This window comes from Syngnathoides biaculeatus, chromosome 12 (genome assembly GCF_019802595.1).
Source record: "Syngnathoides biaculeatus isolate LvHL_M chromosome 12, ASM1980259v1, whole genome shotgun sequence".
NCBI lineage: Eukaryota > Metazoa > Chordata > Actinopteri > Syngnathiformes > Syngnathidae > Syngnathoides > Syngnathoides biaculeatus.
In genome coordinates, this window is record NC_084651.1 from 16,318,115 (window position 1) to 16,335,430 (window position 17,316).

General features: G+C 39.7%; 1 protein-coding gene across 6 annotated transcripts in view; it reads right to left on the bottom strand.

Moving 5' to 3' along the window:
• Positions 1-17,316, bottom strand: part of xpo1b (exportin 1 (CRM1 homolog, yeast) b) — a 33,157-nt gene that overhangs the window by 4,794 nt on the left and 11,047 nt on the right. For 5 of the 6 annotated variants that reach the window (XM_061836638.1, XM_061836635.1, XM_061836637.1 and 2 more), the window contains 17 exons: positions 16,679-16,751; positions 13,335-13,396; positions 12,966-13,010; positions 11,982-12,163; positions 11,856-11,904; positions 11,659-11,778; positions 11,448-11,576; positions 11,199-11,357; positions 10,888-11,085; positions 9,595-9,733; positions 6,011-6,192; positions 4,340-4,496; positions 4,092-4,255; positions 3,864-3,998; positions 3,414-3,606; positions 2,522-2,628; positions 1,459-1,653 (listed from right to left, as the gene is read on the bottom strand). In XM_061836638.1, coding sequence (XP_061692622.1) covers positions 1,459-1,653; positions 2,522-2,628; positions 3,414-3,606; positions 3,864-3,998; positions 4,092-4,255; positions 4,340-4,496; positions 6,011-6,192; positions 9,595-9,733; positions 10,888-11,085; positions 11,199-11,357; positions 11,448-11,576; positions 11,659-11,778; positions 11,856-11,904; positions 11,982-12,163; positions 12,966-13,010; positions 13,335-13,396; positions 16,679-16,751 — 2,289 coding nt within the window. The remainder of the gene's footprint in view (positions 1-1,458; positions 1,654-2,521; positions 2,629-3,413; positions 3,607-3,863; positions 3,999-4,091; positions 4,256-4,339; positions 4,497-6,010; positions 6,193-9,594; positions 9,734-10,887; positions 11,086-11,198; positions 11,358-11,447; positions 11,577-11,658; positions 11,779-11,855; positions 11,905-11,981; positions 12,164-12,965; positions 13,011-13,334; positions 13,397-16,678; positions 16,752-17,316) is intronic. The other variant, XM_061836639.1, reaches the window with a different exon arrangement.

Here is a 17,316-nt window from a genome sequence, read left to right on the forward strand (position 1 = left end):
TAGTTACAAAGATGTGTAACATGCAGCCCATTTTCATACTTATCAATTACCCCCTTCCTCAAATCCACTCTGGTTTGCACAACTTTCCTTTTTTCTTTGCTAGTGATAGCACCGCTTTCTTTGTTTGGGCCCATGGCAAAGAATTTACTGGTAAATTAAAAAAAAAAAAAACTCAAGGAACACTTGCAAATGTGTGTGTTCACGCTATGACTGTCTGACTCAAAGTGAGCAGTGGCTCCCCTCGGCAACCGCCCCATGTACGCTTTGCATCACTCGGCTCGCGAGAATTGAGTCAAACTCTGAGGTATTTTTCAGATTTTTTGGGGGGTTGAAGTCCAATTTGTACGACTCAAGAGTTGTTCGAATTCTGAGGTTCTAGTTTATCTGATTAGGGCCTTCTCGTGTGCCTAAAATATTATAAATATACATCTCATTATGGCTGACTTCTAATTATTAACCGTCACAAAGCTGCATATGTTTGCATTACAATCAGTCCCTCCCCTGTTTTACAAATTATATGACTCTTGGCTTCCTCGAGCCTTTACCTTCAACTCTTCCTGGAGAGATTGGCAGTGCGATGTGGTTGTTGAAAATAAACTGAGAAATCAGGCTTGGTTATGAGCACCTACCCCAAGTGGAGGAGCGCTTGGGGTCTTATTTAAGCGTAGGGTTGCCACGGATTGTATATTTCTGGTAAGTTTCCAGGGGAATTTAAGTTTGGAATTGAGGCATCATATCCAAGGATATAAATTTTGGGGTCATAAGCAGACAGCCATGCAAAATAGGTGGGTAGCTCTCCTTGCCCACATGTAATTATGTACCTTCATTGCTCCATTTTCCCCCCACTTCACTCTTGCATTTACCTAAAATTTTGGATTGCAACAAATTTATGTCCATCGATTTTCTGTACTGCTTATGCACACAAGGATCATCAGTATGATGGAACCTATCCCAGCTGACTCTGGCCAAGGGGTGGGGTATAGCCTGAACTGGTCAGCAGCCAATCACACTCACACCTACAGGTAATTTAGAGTCTTCAATTAACCTAGCACAAATTTTTTTGGAATCCGGGAGGAAACCGGAGAACCCTGAGAAAATCTCCACAAGTATCGGGAGAACATAAAGACTCCACACAGGCGAGATTCGCACAACCGCGAGGCAGATGTTCTAAGCTGGCGGCCACAATGCTTAATGTAATTAAAAGAATAAAAACACAAAATTGACTACGTAACGGCTCATACATTAAAAACTTGAATTGGGAACTTCCTATAACTCAAGGTATAAGAGTACTTTGTGTGAAATCTGGTTACTTTCTTCTTTAAAGCAGATCTTCAGTTTGGTAAAATCCTGGTTTTGGTCGTTGTTGGTTCCAACAATCGGGACTTAACTGAAACTAAGCCACATCACAGACTTTTGGACAGATAAAATGTGCATTAAACATCACAAGTCCAACCGTACCTTGTTGATCATGTTTAGAGTGCACTCGAAGACTGCGTCAAAGATTTGGGGTATCTCAGTGGTGATGTGTCCCCCCAGCTTGTTCACTATAGTTGCCATGGTGCTTAGAACCTCAGGCTCGCGGGCAGCCGGGACGTTGCGTTGATAGTCGATGAGGACTGCGTCTAGCAGCGGGGGAACAAAGTTCTCCCCAACCTGCAAATGGCAAGATGGATCAGCCCAATGACCGGGTGAAGAAAAGATGGCAGAAAGAGAAGCTGCTTCAAGTACCATATTTTCCGCACTATAAGGCGGACCTTCAATGAATGGCCTGTTTTAAGACTTTTTTCCCCATATACAAGGCACAACGCACTATAAGGCACATAGAATAGACGCTACAGTAGCGGCTGGGGTTACGTTATGCATCCATTAGATGGAGTTGCCCAAAGGCTCAATAATGATCCATACATAAAGGTGCACCGGATTATAAGAAGCACTGTCGGCTTTTGAGAAAATTAAAGGCTTTTAGTGCGGAAAATACGGTACATCAAGATCCTCAATCTCCAGTCACACTTATGTGCAGCTAGCCTCTGACGATAAAAATAGGTAATCATTTAGACTGACAAATAAAAGGCAGAAATTTTAAACGTCATTCTAATTTTAAAGACTACCATTATTTGTGCCACCAGTGAAAAGACTGTTTCCACATTGACACCACAGGTGGTGAGTAAGTCAGAATAGCCTTCCTCAGAAGCTTTGAACATTTTAATTACTGCCCACATAAACCAAAAACAGAAAATTAATATGAGAAAGAAAACTGTTTTTTGTCCATTGTGGTATTCTCAAGTGAAGACTCATAAAGGAACCTAGAGCAAAATTACCATGTCAACGAGAAAATCTGTTTGGCAGAGGGCTCATAACAGGATTTTGACATGCTGGTAAATGCAGTCAACCCTTTCTTTTTGATCAACACAGCCACAAGGCTTCAGTGAGTAAGGAGACAAGTCAAGTCATACGTGGACATTTTCAAACCCATGTGAGAGACCTAACTGGGGTATATGTGGAATTCATGAAAATTTCTCACCATTTGTGGATCGTTAGATCGGCTGACCCAGCCGGAAATCAGTTTCAAGGTCTCTCGTTTGACTGTCCTCATGCTCCTGATTAGAGGCTGCTTGGTCACCATCTCTCCTACACCAAAAAAAGAGCATCATGTTTAACACAGCATACGACAGAATTCAGAAGGAAAAGATTTTTGGTGCCTGTTTTCACCTTTTGGTGGCTCCACCCAACTACTGAGCTTTAAGGTGCATGCCTAGAATAATGCATAGAGTAGAATCTTCACCATTCATTACTTAAGCAGTTGCTATCCTTTTAATTATGGAAAAAATTTTTTTTTTTTTTTTTTTTTTATTATTTGGTGTACTTGCTTCAACTTGAAGGAAGAGTTGCATCTCGGGAACCAGCAGAGGGCGCAATAACCTGTAACCCAAGAGCTTTCTATCATGCGTTGGTGCTATGAAATAACTTATCCATAAAGGAAAATTTTACACTGGGTCATTGGAAGAGGGACTATTCCTGGATACCTGTGCGTATTCAAAATGTTGTGTTTTACTTGGATTGTGCATTTAATAAAAAGGAGTAGGGTAGCGCATTACACTACGCTGCCTTTGTATATCTGCTTAAATTATATTTCGTTTTCCCCCTACCTGCACTCTTTAAACAAGACAATGAATTTTTCAAGGAAATCTCTGCCCTGAGTTTATAACCTAGAAGTCGCTGAATATTTACATACAGTAAATGTATTGAACACGGTGAATATGATATCAATAAATGAGTGCAATTTTGTAAAATAAGTTACTTTTAATGATTTAAACCAAGAACATTAGTGGTACGACTACGAAATCACCAAGTTGAATTTGGATAGTCAAATATCTCCAAAGTCCAAACACATAAATGCCATAATGAACACACACCTCCCATACCATTTGTCTGAATGGCAGCAGATATGTTCTCGCTGAGGCACTTGTACACATTGAGCATGTCGAGGTAAATCCGTCCCAGTTGGATGACAAATGGGTGTCCGACGGCCTTACAGGCTCTGACATTGGTCTTTAGGATGCTACCCAGTTGTTTCACAGTCTCTGGGTCCTTCAAAATGTCCACATTCTGACAGAGATCGCATCAGGGAAAGCACAGAGAAATAAAACTAATTAATGTTAATTTAGAATTAGCTCAATGAGCACAACAGGTCTTCAAAAGGTGATCCACAAAACATGATTTCCAGAGGGCATACATTTAAGATGCCTTTAAAGAGACAATCCAGAGTGACAAATGCAAGTGCATTTAGGATTACTTGTATCTCAATATCCCACTATTGAAATATCTGTTAGAGACCGTAGAGGTCTAATAAGTATACACGTTACCTTGGTAGCCTGCTGGATGATACTGTCCCACACTTGATTTGGCAGTAACATGTATTTCTCGATAAGATGTTCCTGCACAGCCTGGTCTGTCTGAGCGCCGATCATATAACCTACAGCTTCATAGAATGTGTGGACCTTGGACAAAAAATGTGATGGGGTGAGCAGATGACTTAAGTGTGATAATGGTTTTTCTGCATCTGTGAAACAGAAGCACATCTCTGCGCTGACCTGCTGTGGCTGTAGGTCGCAGATGATGGTGTTGATGTTGTTGAGGATCTCATCAATGAAAGGCATCACTTCTCCAACTTGCACCTGGATGAAGTGGCGCCGGCACTTCTGGGCGATCTTGATGAATGTGTCACATGCCATGTCTTGAACACCATCATGGGTCTCTGATGACAAAGGACAATAGATGGTGATAAGACTAGTAAGAGGAAACTTTAGACCAAGAAAATCGTCTGCTTTCCAAACCTCACCGTGCATGAACTCAAAGAGCTTGTTGACAACCGTTTTAAGGAACTTCCAGTGGGCTCTGAGAAAGCGAGGATACTGGCCGACAATGTACATGATGTTTGAAGCTATAATGGCCTTGTTGTCCTTTCCCCTTTTTTGCTCACACAGACCTAGCAGATCCTAGGACAAACAAGTTTATGTTCAATAATCATACCAATGATAGCTGAAGCTCATTACTCGAGACCTTAGTGAGTCCATGTACCACTGTGTGTATATAAAAATAAAACCATGCATTTTCTGAACCGTCTATCCTCACAAGGGTCACGGGAGTGCTGGAGTCAATCCCAGCTATCTTCAGGCAGGAGATTGGGGCACCCCGAGCTGGTTGCCAGCAAATCACAGGGTACACAGAGATAAACAATACGTACGCACAATCATACCAAAGGGCAATTTAGAGTCTCCAATTGATGCATGTTTTTGGCATGTGGGAGGAAACCACTGTCCCCGGAGAAAACACAAGCAGGCGCGGGGCGAACATCCAAACGCCATAGAGGCAGGGACAGGACTTGAACCTTTGTCCTCAGAACTGCACGGCAGACCCTCTAACCAGTCATACCCAATGGCCTTTTTCTTTGAGTGATGAACTCAATCATATGTTTACACAACTCGATGGCAGTAATAAGCATGATGTTAGATCTCCACACTGGCATCTATCTCAGTGTCAGGACTGATGGAGCACAATGGGATAAGAAAGATCAGATCAGATTTTCAAGTAGCCTACAACATCACTGGACCTAATTGGTTGTGACCGCTTTACGACGCAACCCTTGATGGGCTAAAAAAAAAAAAAATTGTACCACTAAAAAGAGGTATGCATCCTCACTACAGACAGAGATGAAAGTTGACTTTCGTGAAAATTCCTGAAAATACAAATGCAAGTACTAGGGAGGTTCAGGGGCATGGGTTAGGGTAACCCTATGGTCTATACTCCCAGTGTTTTGAAAATGCTGAAAGTTTAGTTCAACATAATCGGCGTTCGTGGCAACAAGTTAGCGATATATTGGAACAAACATTCCTGTCGGCAATCGTGACGTATTGTTGTCGGGGTGGGGGGGTGTTCACCACGGGACTGCCGTAAATAGGGGGCCGGCTTGCTAGATCACGCCTTTATGTGCATATGCACTCGACGTATTGCCCACACCTAAATCAAGCAGTGTATAGCGGTTGTTTTTGGAGCAGACTTGTTTAGTTAACAACGTTTATGAAATAAACACGTAAATTAAATGTCAAGACCACACAAAATAAGCGACGTCTTGAGAGAATGTGAGGGGAGGGGCGTTACTGTTACTAGTGTTAGTGCTTACACTCATGAAAGCAAACAATGAACTCAAACGCATGTTCGTTCAATGTTGTCAACTAATATCCGGATTAATTTTGGGCAATTTTTCCTCAATTCTCCGGAGCAATTTTCATGAAAATTTAAAAATCCGTAATTCCGGGAAAATCTGGAGGACTTTCATCACTGAGACATGCTGCATAGTGGACAGCGATTAACTAGTGCAGAATCAACAAAGGGCCACACATTGAATCCATTCTGAAATAACCACACAGGTTTGAAAGAATATTACATTAAATTTACATCTTTAAAATCAGGAACTGTTTTTGCAGACACCATGTAAAGCCATTTCAAGTACCTTAATGACTGTGACCAAGAACCTCTTTTCATCCTCTTCGTGCATTGCCCCACTGATGGATCCAATTGCCCAACACAATGTGTTGAGATTCTTCCAGGACCACTCAGTACCATTCACCTGATTATGAAGCTTCTCAGTCATTATGCGCTCTGTGTCTGCATAGTCCAAGTGAGTCAGGTACACTAAAGAAAAGCAGAGAAAATTTATGATGAGCGTTTCATTGGAGAGCATTAATTGGGAGAAAATAGGATAGAATGGTATAAATAAGTACATTTCTTAATACCCTGTCCAAACAATTTTTTCAGAGCCATTTTTTTCCTAAAATTCCACGAACACTTCTGAATGCCAATATTTAACGACCAAAAAGAGAGCTAAAAATAATGTCTTGTGAATTTGACAGACCACAGAGTAGCGTTTTTAAAAACAGTTCAAAGTTTGAATATAAAAAAGGAAAGAAAACATTCAGGAAAAAAAGTAAAATAAGGTTATAAATTTATGAAAAATAGGGTCTGCCCTCGTGCTGCAGGTCTGTGTGGGTATGTCCACTGAAGTAATTGGTGACCGTCGTTCAGTCAAACCAATGCATACACTTTGTGCTTGTGTTTGTAGTAAACTAGTGGCTGAATTATGTGAGTTTACGCAACACCTCCAAACAAGCGGCTGACGTTTTAAACAACAAACGCTACAACCATTTTATTAGCTCACGAACATGGTTAACTTCCCCTCCGCATCTCTGTTGTGTGGATCTACTGTTTGTGCGGTGGATGGAGGCCTGTGGTGTATTGGGCATGGGTGCCTCTGCCAGTCCACCGCTGGTCAACGAGCCTACTAGTAGCTGATATATACTAGTCTAGCCACGACCACGGCGCCATTTTACTGTGGAGTTGTCCACGGTGCTACAGCCCGCCATCAGCTTGCTGTGAGAGCCATGCGCCAGTCACCATAACAGCAAATAGCCCAAATTAACAAGACCTCAAGAAAGATGCATTTGTTGGGTTCCATTGCTTGATTGGTAACTACAAGAAGGAGTGGTGATGGTAATGGGATATGGTATTATTACGAAGTAACAATGCAGACAAATAACCAGATGCCGCTGGTGAGTTTTTTTCCTTTTTTTTTTAATTAAACCTACCCCAGTAATTTTCCTTCAAACATATTTAATGTACAGTTGAACCACGATAAAATAGACCCAGATTTAAACAGATATAGGATAAACTGACCATAGGGACTGAACAATGTGTTGAAAACTACGTTCCATTTGTCACCTAAACAGCAGTTGTCAGTCTGTTTGTTCCAGAATTGGCTCTTGATGTTTACGAGCACTGTGACACAATGCAGGCAAAATGGGACTGACATATTTCTGGGTCACAGGTGTGTACCCCCCTGCTCCAACGCAATAAATAAATAAATAGATAAACCTAAAGAGGAAAAGAACAAATTCCAAAACACACTTCTCTCATGCCTGTGTGGCGGTCATGTTGATTGTGGGGCACTCGCGTGGTGTCCATATCATGATGGATATACAATGGGGGAAAAAGTATTTAGTCAGCCACCAATTTATGCAAGTTCTCCCACTTAACCCTTGAGAACCCAAGACATTCAAATCCTCTTAAATATGTGACACCCAGACTTCTCTCAGGTTAAGAACATGAGGCCTGTAGTTTTCATTTTAGGTATACCTCACCTTTGAGTGCGAAAAAAAAAATCCCAAAAAAGCCACAGTGATTTTTAAAGAATTTATTTGCAAATTATGGTGAAAAATAAGTATTTAGTCACCTACAAACAAACAAGATTTCAGGCTCACACAGACCTGAGACAACTTCTTTAAGTGCTTCCTCTGTCCTCAACTCATTACCTCTATTAATGGCACATGTTTGAACTCATCACTATAAAAGACACCTGTCCACAACTTCAAACAGTCACACTCGACGATGGCCAAGACCAAAGAGCTGTCCAAGCACATCGGAAATACAATTGTAGACCTCCACCAGGCTGGGGAGACTGAATCAGCAATAGGTAAGCAGCTTGGCGTGAAGAAATCAACCGTTTTATTCATTAGAAAATGGAAGACATACAAGAACACTGAACATCATTAATCTGGGGATCCACACAAGATCTCACCATATGGGGTTAAAATGATCACAAATGCAGTGAGCAAAAATCCCAGAACTACACAAGGGGACCTAGTGAATGACCTGCAGAAAGTGGGGATCAAAGAAACAAAGGTTACCATCGGTAACACACTACGCCACGAGGGACTCAAATCCTACAGTGAAAGATCTGTTGCCCTGCTTAAGTGAAGTATATGGCCAGGCCTGTCTGAAGTTTGCTAGAGAATATTTGGGTGAAAAGCATACCTACCATGAAGCATAGGGATGGAAACATCATGCTTTGGAGGCTGTCTTTCCTACAAAGGGACCACGATGACCGATCCATGTAATGGAAAGAATGTGGAGGAAAATGAATAGGGCCATATTTCGTGAGATTTGAGTAAAACCCTCCTTCCAGCAGCAAGAGTATTGAAGATGAAATGTGGCTGGGTCTTTCAGCATGACTATAACCCCAAACACACCACCTGGGTAACAAAGGAGTGGCTTCATAAGAAACATTCAGGTCCTAGAGTGACCGAGCCAGTTTTTGGATCTCAACTCCTTAGAAAGTCTTTGGGGGGAGTGGAAAGTCTGTGTTGCCCAGCAACAGCCTCAAAAGATCACTGCTCTAGAGATGTGCATGGAAGAATGGGACAAAATACCAGCAAGTGTTTGAAAACCTCAAGACTTACAGAAAGCATTTGACCTCTTTCATTGCCGACAACCTATATATAAAAACACACAGATTAATTTTTGTTATTGACCAAATACTTCTTTTTCAAAACAATTTGCTCATAAATTCTTGAAAAAAAAAAAAAAAAAAAAAAAGACAGATTTACTGAACTTTTTTCCCTCAAATTTAGTCTCTTATAGGTGAGGGATATGAAAACAATTACAGGCCTCTCATCTTTTTATGTGGGAGAACAGAAGCTGGTAGTGTGTGTGTGTCTATATTCCTCAGTACAGTACAGTAAGCCCCCCCCCCCCGTACCCCCCCACTGTTCACCTTTGGCACCTAGCGGCTGATGAAAACCACTCGCATAAGATGAGTACTGCATCTCAACAATGTTGCCAGTGTGGTAAGTTCGGACGAAATCTAAAACTTTAAAGCCTTTCATTTTAAAAAAATTATTTATTTATAATACCTGTACTGGAAAGGGGCTTTTAAGCTGTAAAGTTTTACAGTTATAGTGATATGGACTCAAAAAAATAATATAAAGCTTCAATGCGACAATTGACTACATCGGACAATGGCCCAACTCCCCAATCGAGGTTCCACTATATCTAGAAAACACTAAGACGAAAATGACTTTGATGCAACTTTAACTACAACAACTGCACAAGAGAGTGGTCAAACTATAAAAGTGTTGAACAAACCAGAGCAATTTTTATTCGTTTATATGTGAACAGTAAGTATGAACAAAGAATCAGTGCTATCGGTCAAGTTAACAGTGGTAGAAAACAGAAGCAAATTGTGGTAGATGGGAGACCTACCAAGTGTTTCCCTCATGTTCTTGTAGAGGTTTATGGAATCTGTATCCTTCATGAACTCTCTGACCACTTCCCCCTGGTCGTTCTCCACCACCAGTACTTCCTCTGGTTTGGCCATCCGGCTCACCATTAGCAGACGCACCTGCCAGACAAGGACAGCAACAAAAAAATAGTCATGTATAAATCGCCCCCAAAACAATTTAAACACTGATTAATTAACTTCAAATTTTCCTTTGCAACACGTTGTTTGTGTTGAAATCCACCCATCAATTTGATCCACTCTTACCAAAAGTCTTTGCATTTGATAATGCAACAATTACAAGCAAACCTTCACAATAAAGTTGGAAGAAGAGTTGCGTTGGCACACTCAGGAGCATTAATTATTTTTTTCCCCATGCCTGTATCAGCTAGGTCCCAGGTGTCAAACTCACGGACCGGCCTGCAATATTTCATGTGGCCAGCTGCCACATATCATCTGCACCCACATCAAGCTTCTTGCTGAAATCGGAACCAAAATTACAAATGGTCTGAACTTTCCCTTTGCGATTGCGTTTTTTTGCCGTCGTTGTTGCTGTTGTTACCGAAACCCTTTTAAAATAAAAGAACATCTGTAATAACAAACTAGTTTCGCTGACTTGTATCAATTAGGGGCCAGATGTCAAACTCAACTGGGGCCACCAGATCCAGCCCACCACATTTTACATGTGCATCTCCATCATGTTTCTTGCTGAAATCTAAACCAAATTTTGAAATTGTCTCAACATTTTTTTATTTGATTCTGGTCCCATTTTGAAAATAAAATGAACATATGTAAACCATTTTCACACTTTTTATTTCAAAAGTAGTTAATCATCAATTTGTTTTTTATATGTAATATGATGGACTCATATTATACATTCATATGCTTTCAGAATTCTACTTGGCCCCTGAGGAAAATCTACAATAAAATGCAATGTGGCTACAACAAGTTTGAGTTTGACCACCTTGAGTTAGGCCGTAGCAATATTCTGGTGTTTGTACAGGGTTAGGTCAATTATGCTGCTCTAACTTGTACACAGCAATTTAGCACACTTGGAAAAAATGTACAGTGTCAAAAGGCAAAATATTTGAGGGCTTTTTCTGCCATCGATACTTATATTGAAATGTGTCACCCATCAAAACAACAAGCCACTATAAGTTCAACCCAATGCTTCACCACGATACACAATTAATAATGTGGTTGCCATGACTGGCTGAAATGGTGCAGGTAAAAAAATTTGAAAAAATTAGAGACACAAATGATTTAGTAAATAGTACCTTGGACAGTACGGGCAGGTAGAGCTGCCTGCGTGGTGGCACGTCAAAGTGCTGGTTGCCAGACAGCAACGGTGATGTGGATGTGGAGAAGGGACTCTCTCTGTAGAGCTCGGCCGCCAGGTGGTTCCAATATTCCAGACAAATTTTAAAGATCTCAGTCTCTTCCACTTCTGACACCAGTAACATATAGTGGAGTGCCTAAAACAGGAAAATATAATCAAGTTAGCAGATTAGAAACTTGGTGTGTGTGTGTGTGTTTTTTTTTGACAATCATATCTTGTCCCTGACTCTCCTCCTGGCCTGCAACTTACCTCCATTAAAGTTTCTCTCAGGTTAAGTCGTATTTCAATAAGCGTCCCATGCTCTTTCAGGAAAGTACAGAGGAACAGACTGAGATTCTGGATAAAGTTCTGCTCATCATCCTTCCCATTGGCATAGGCCAGTCGGATATTAGTGTTGAGGGGAAGCATCTAAAAATGTGTGAATTGGGTTACAACAGCACTTTGTATGAGCCCAAAGGAAACATCTACTTTTGCTGATCAGTCTATCAAGAAGGTCACCTGCTTGAGCTGACACATTGTCAGAGTGAAGAGTGTAACAAACTGCTCCTCGTACTGGCTGACGCTTACTCCAGCAATTTCTGTCAAACACTTCAGTGTCACATTGCGAAACATTGGGACGTTCAGGAACTAAAAACAGAAGAGGTATTTAGTAGCATAATGCCTGCTTGATACTATATTAGCACACTTTTTTTGCTCGGTGCATGCCTACCTTATACACTAACGTGCTGATAAGCTTGGTTTCAAAGATATAGCCCAGAGGAATCCAGTTAAGGAAACGTAAGAGTGTCTCCAGAGTAGCATGGACCAGGGGAGCATTCTGGGAATTTTCCTAAGATAAAAATAAGATTTAAAAGTGACGTTTGGAAACAATGGTAACGTTGTGATGAGGGACTGGGATTTAGGTACCATAACAAACTGGCAAAGCTGGAATATCTGGGAGAATTCATTGCACATACTGAAAGAAACAAGAACATATTATTGGCTGTAAAGAGTTTCTCATAAATGTGTTTTAAAATGCAGTGCCCTACTAACCTGTCTTTCAGATGTTTGGCTTTGACCTGGGTCATCTGGCCACTGGAGAAGTCAAAAACCTCCTCGCTAAGCAGTTTGAGAATGACCATGTTGTTCTGACAAAGACTCTCGCTGGTTCGACTTGCTCCGACAATGTCACTGATGAATGTGGGCCAGTGCTTTGGCCACTCCTGCTTCAAGATCTACATACACAAACAGTTTTATACTCATTTAAATGTTCTACGGCTAATGGTTGAGAAATGTCATCAGGAAAATGTAACAATTTGAACGCAGGCATGAGTCTTCATTTCACAGTAAAATAATGGCAATGTGTTTGAGAATTGATTAAAAAGGTTTTGTGGGGTGGGGGGGAGTCTGCATTGCGATTTCATTTTTTTTGTTTTTATTCATTGAAAATACATTTGGAAATTGGCCTGTTTTTTTTTTTTTTTTGGGGGGGGGGGGGTTTGGGGGGGACAGCCCGCCACAGGATGCACAACTGAGCATTTGAGCTAAATGATTACCCATTATTCCTTAAATCCCAAAACATTTAAAACTAATGGTTTGGACCATTTTATAGTTTTTTTGCCCTATATTGTGCTAATTAACATCTTTTGGATGTTCTTTAATTTCAGAAAAATCAAAGACTTGCAGCCTAACCTACTTATGTATTTACATTGTGGTTCCTCCATTTAACAAGATGGTGTTGCTATCCTAAAGAGTTCAACCAATAATTACAAGGAAACGGAATCATCTCAGCAGTTGTAACAACTGTAAACAACTTAGATGATACAGACAAGACATTGGACAGCCCTCTTTAAGAATGATTTAAGCATTTCAATGGCTCAGATACTGAAACTAAAGGTTCAGTGTTCTAGGCTGATTTGATAAGATATCGTCATTGACATGCCCCCCCCCCCCTTTTGATACAACACATTTTTGGGCCATATCTATACACATTTTATTATCTCATCATTATGAGTGGAACTATTTTTAAAGACTTACCTGAACAAGAATCATATTCAGCTTTCCAATGTAGACTTTTTCTTTCTAAAAAGTTCAAACAAACACGAGCAGTTTGTTTAGTGACATTGTTTCTCTGACACTGTTAAACAGCACTATTAAAGGATGTGACTGCATCTAAGATGACTCAAACATACTTGGCATAATGATCACAATATCAATCAGAAAAATATATACACACACACACACTGGACAAAATTTCACATAGTAAACTTTCAGGACTACAATACTAAATGCAAAGTTAATTGTAAATGAACTTCTCAACTGGATTACCTGGTTCAACAAAATAAATTACGTTACTGCAAATTCCACTTTTTAAATATCACATAACGTGTACGAACAATTACATACCTCCACATTTGCAGCATCAGATGATGTCTTAATAATGAGCCCAACAACATACTTTTTTATCCCTAGAAAATACAGAAGGTACAAAAGTTGAGGAACCCAAATTATTGCAATAAAATCTGGAAACAGTTACATATCCTGATGTGAAAATCGCCTTTCACTAACTGAAGCTGACATTCTTCCAGGATCTCTATAGGTCGATATAAATGTGCTTCCACATTAAGAATTGTCAACCAGTTGCATTAACAGTGATGTGGAATTTGGATTGCCACTGAACTTGTATGAGCCGAAGTCCTTGTTTAATAGAAGTTATATTTTACCAGACAATCAACATTGTCAGAGCATGGTTAAAACTGTTTTCAACCACCTCACCTTGCTTTTTTCCAGTCTGCAGGAACATGAAATATATATTAATGTGACTGGCAAAGAAAAAGTGGACCCCCCTCCAAAAGAAAGAAAAAAAATACGCCAGTTCAATCACACACGGGGGTAAAAGACATACATGGTGGTTGCCAGTCACTAGGAATGTAACGAACAAAATGAATGCAGTGAAAAAACTGCAAAAATGTGCATGCAGTACCAACTGATTTAGAAGAAAAATGTCAATCTATTTAAAGACTTACAGGAATGTACAGTAGGTACAACAAAGGATCTTTTTTACATCTATAATAAGGAGCTCGGGGCAGAAACCTTGACAGTGAAGAAAATAAGTATTTGAACATCCTGCTATATTGCAAGATCTCCCATTTAGAAACCATGGAGAAGTCTGAAATTTTCATCGTAGGTGCATGTCCACTTTAAGAAAGACAGATAATCTAAGAAAAATCCAGAAATCACAATGTATGATTTAGTGACTTAGTGTATTACCAACAGTCACGTTGGAAACGGTGGTCCCAGCTCTTTTCAGGTCATTGACCAAATCCTGTCATTTAGTCCTGGGCTGATTCCTCCCCTTTCTAAGGATCATTGAGACTCCACAAGGTGATATCTTGCATGGCGCTCCACTCTGATTGACATTGACTGTCATATTTTGCTTCTTCCATTTTCTAATGATTCCTCCAACAGTGGACCTTTTTTCACCAAGCTGCTTGTTGTCAATTTCTCTGTAGCCCTTTCCAGCCGTGTGGAGTTGTACAATTTTGTCTGATGTCTTTGGACAGCTTTTTGGTCTTGGCCATGTTACAAGTTTGAGTCTTATTGATTGTATGGGGTGGACAGGTGTCTTTATGCAGCTAAAAACCTCACACTGGTGCATCTGATTCAGGATAATACAAGGAGTGGAGGTGGACTTTTAAAGGTTACTAACAGCTCTTTGAGGGTCAGAATTCTAGCTGATAGACAGGTGTTCAAATACTTATTTGCAGCTGTATCACACAAATGAATCGTTTATTTAAAAAAAAAAAAAATCATACTTTGTGATTTCTGGATGTTTCTTTTTAGATTATCTCTCTCTCAGTGGACATGCACCTATGATGAAAATTTAAGACCCCTCCATGATTTCTCAGTGGGAGAACATGCAATATAGCAAGGTGTTCAAATACTTATTTTCTTCACTGTACATAAGGTGTGGGCACAGACTTTCTTTTGGATATTTTAGTTTTGTTGGTGTGGTAGTTTCATGTGATCGGTTATAGAAGACAAATCTACCACAGCACTGCTCCTGTTACGATAAATAGACTAATCATGTTCTCAATGTTCGAGGGAAGTCCTACTGGGACAAGATGTATTTACTTTAATAAAAATACATTCCCGGGAGATAAAGAAATGGCTTCACTTCTACTATCCTGGTATTCTTTCTCATCTTAAACTTAGCTGATTGGATCCACCAATATCACTTTTTTTTCCTGATCGGTTTTGGTGTTATAATTTGCCAATGCAATCAGAGAGGTTATTGATCAGCTAAGATATTCATTCTGCATTACCGTCATGCACAGTATATCTGAATCTAAAAGCTAGTTTATTTTTATATATTTATGTTTTTTTATGCATTACTTTATCTGACAGCCAATAAAAATATTTATAAAAAAAGAGTGGCGCAATGGGAGTGACGTTTGCTCTCACACAATTGCACTATATCAGACTACAGCAATAAAGTCTTATATTTCAGATACCACCGTATTCCCCCCCTTTTTTTAATGATCACTGGGGTCCATCTTGTTAACTGAAATGCAACATGACTACACATGTTAAAGTGGGTATGAAAACGCAACTAAATTGTGCCAACTGTATTTTAAGAAAAGGAAAGGAGAGGAGAAAATGCATTGGTGGTCAGGACAGGGGAGGACGTTCGTGTAAGGCTTGCTTGAGGTATATTCACGTATTTTTAATACGATATGGCTTGGAAGGAAACAACAAAACATTATGTAGCCTAGTAAGCTAATGCTATCGCTCGTGGTTGTTTGTAAACATGCTGCCGTTGTGTTGAACACATGACCAACAAATTCCAAACTTTTTGGACATACTTTACAGTTGAAAAATCTCCACACAGACCAGACAAAAATGTCACCAAAAGTAGCTATATTCATTGGTGCATGTACTTACTACCATCGAATAGAATACAATTTGTTCCGTCACTGTCACTATGTCTCACTGGCATAAATATATGAACAAAGATACATTATTGTAAATGTGTATTTTTTGACCAATTAAGTACACAAGCATATATAGTAAATGAACAGGTCATTTAAATAGACTCATTGCTCTATCTTGTGATCGGATAGGTGATTGGTCCCAAAAAGCATGATCGTAGAACGCTTACGTTAAATTTGTGTTAAGGACGCCAAAATTTTGCATTGCCAAGCCAGACAAGTTGAAATCGTGAGTTGAGGGGTGAAATATAACAAACACTTTTTTTTTTTTTTTTTTTTTTTACAGTGTACTAGTGGCCCGATTTGGCTCAACTGTTTTCCCAATTCAAAATAGGCCTGAAGGTAAACTGGAAAAATCATTAAGCATGTTGCGCATAAATGTAAATAAATGTTTTTTTTTGTTTGTTTTTTTTTTGGGGGGGGGAGGGGGGAGTCCTACTGTATTTCTTAAGGAAATTTTATTATAGAAAACACCACAGCGAAGTGGAAACTGGAGTACAATCCTGCAAAGTCCGCCAATACAGAACTACAATAGCATCAGCTAAGTGGCCATTCATCCTTAAAATGTGTCTGACAAATGTGATGGACCAATGAGCAACCAGCAGTGGTGTCACCCATATGGTATCGAATAAGCATGCTTAGAACCACTTAGAACCCCCCCCCCAATACACCTGCAGATTGACCTATTCACAGATGGTTTTTTTTTCCTTTTAGGATGGTTTGTAACAATCATAGACAAAGTGTATAGTAAAAATGTACCTTCACATTGATTCCTGGGAAGAATTTTCCATCGTGTTTTGATAACAGTTTCCAAGATCTGAAGGGCATAGTACTGCAATAAGCAAAGATAGACATATTAAGGCATTGAACATTTTGTTTGAAGTTTGGGAAAAACATGAATAAAATGGAAAAGCTGTCAATTTCTAGCTAACAAATATAACCTGATCTTTATTGTAGATTTTCTAGCATGCTGAGATTGCAGTTATAGTTATGTTTCTCTGTGTGTGTCCCAGAAGTCCTTTTTCTCCCACCATCATACACACCAGGCAGAAAGACTTACCACTATGCACTGCACGGATGATTGTAATGGGCTAGTAAAGTCGTTCTTAAACCTTTTGCTCCAAGTATCACTTTTAAAAAATAGAGCACTCCAAGTACCATTACTATGAGAAACAAAGTACAGTAGTGATCAAGGTGTTCATGAAAATATTATTGCAAGTCAATGCTACATTATGCACAGTTTGATAACACACCAAAAAGTTAAATGTAACTGAACTGTACTTGAGCAGAGATTATTTAACATACCACAGAAGTGAACCCACATAGTAGTGTTACCTGCACCAAACTTTGAAAATCACTAGGCTAGAGTTTACACCAAAACCTACACTAAATTGTGG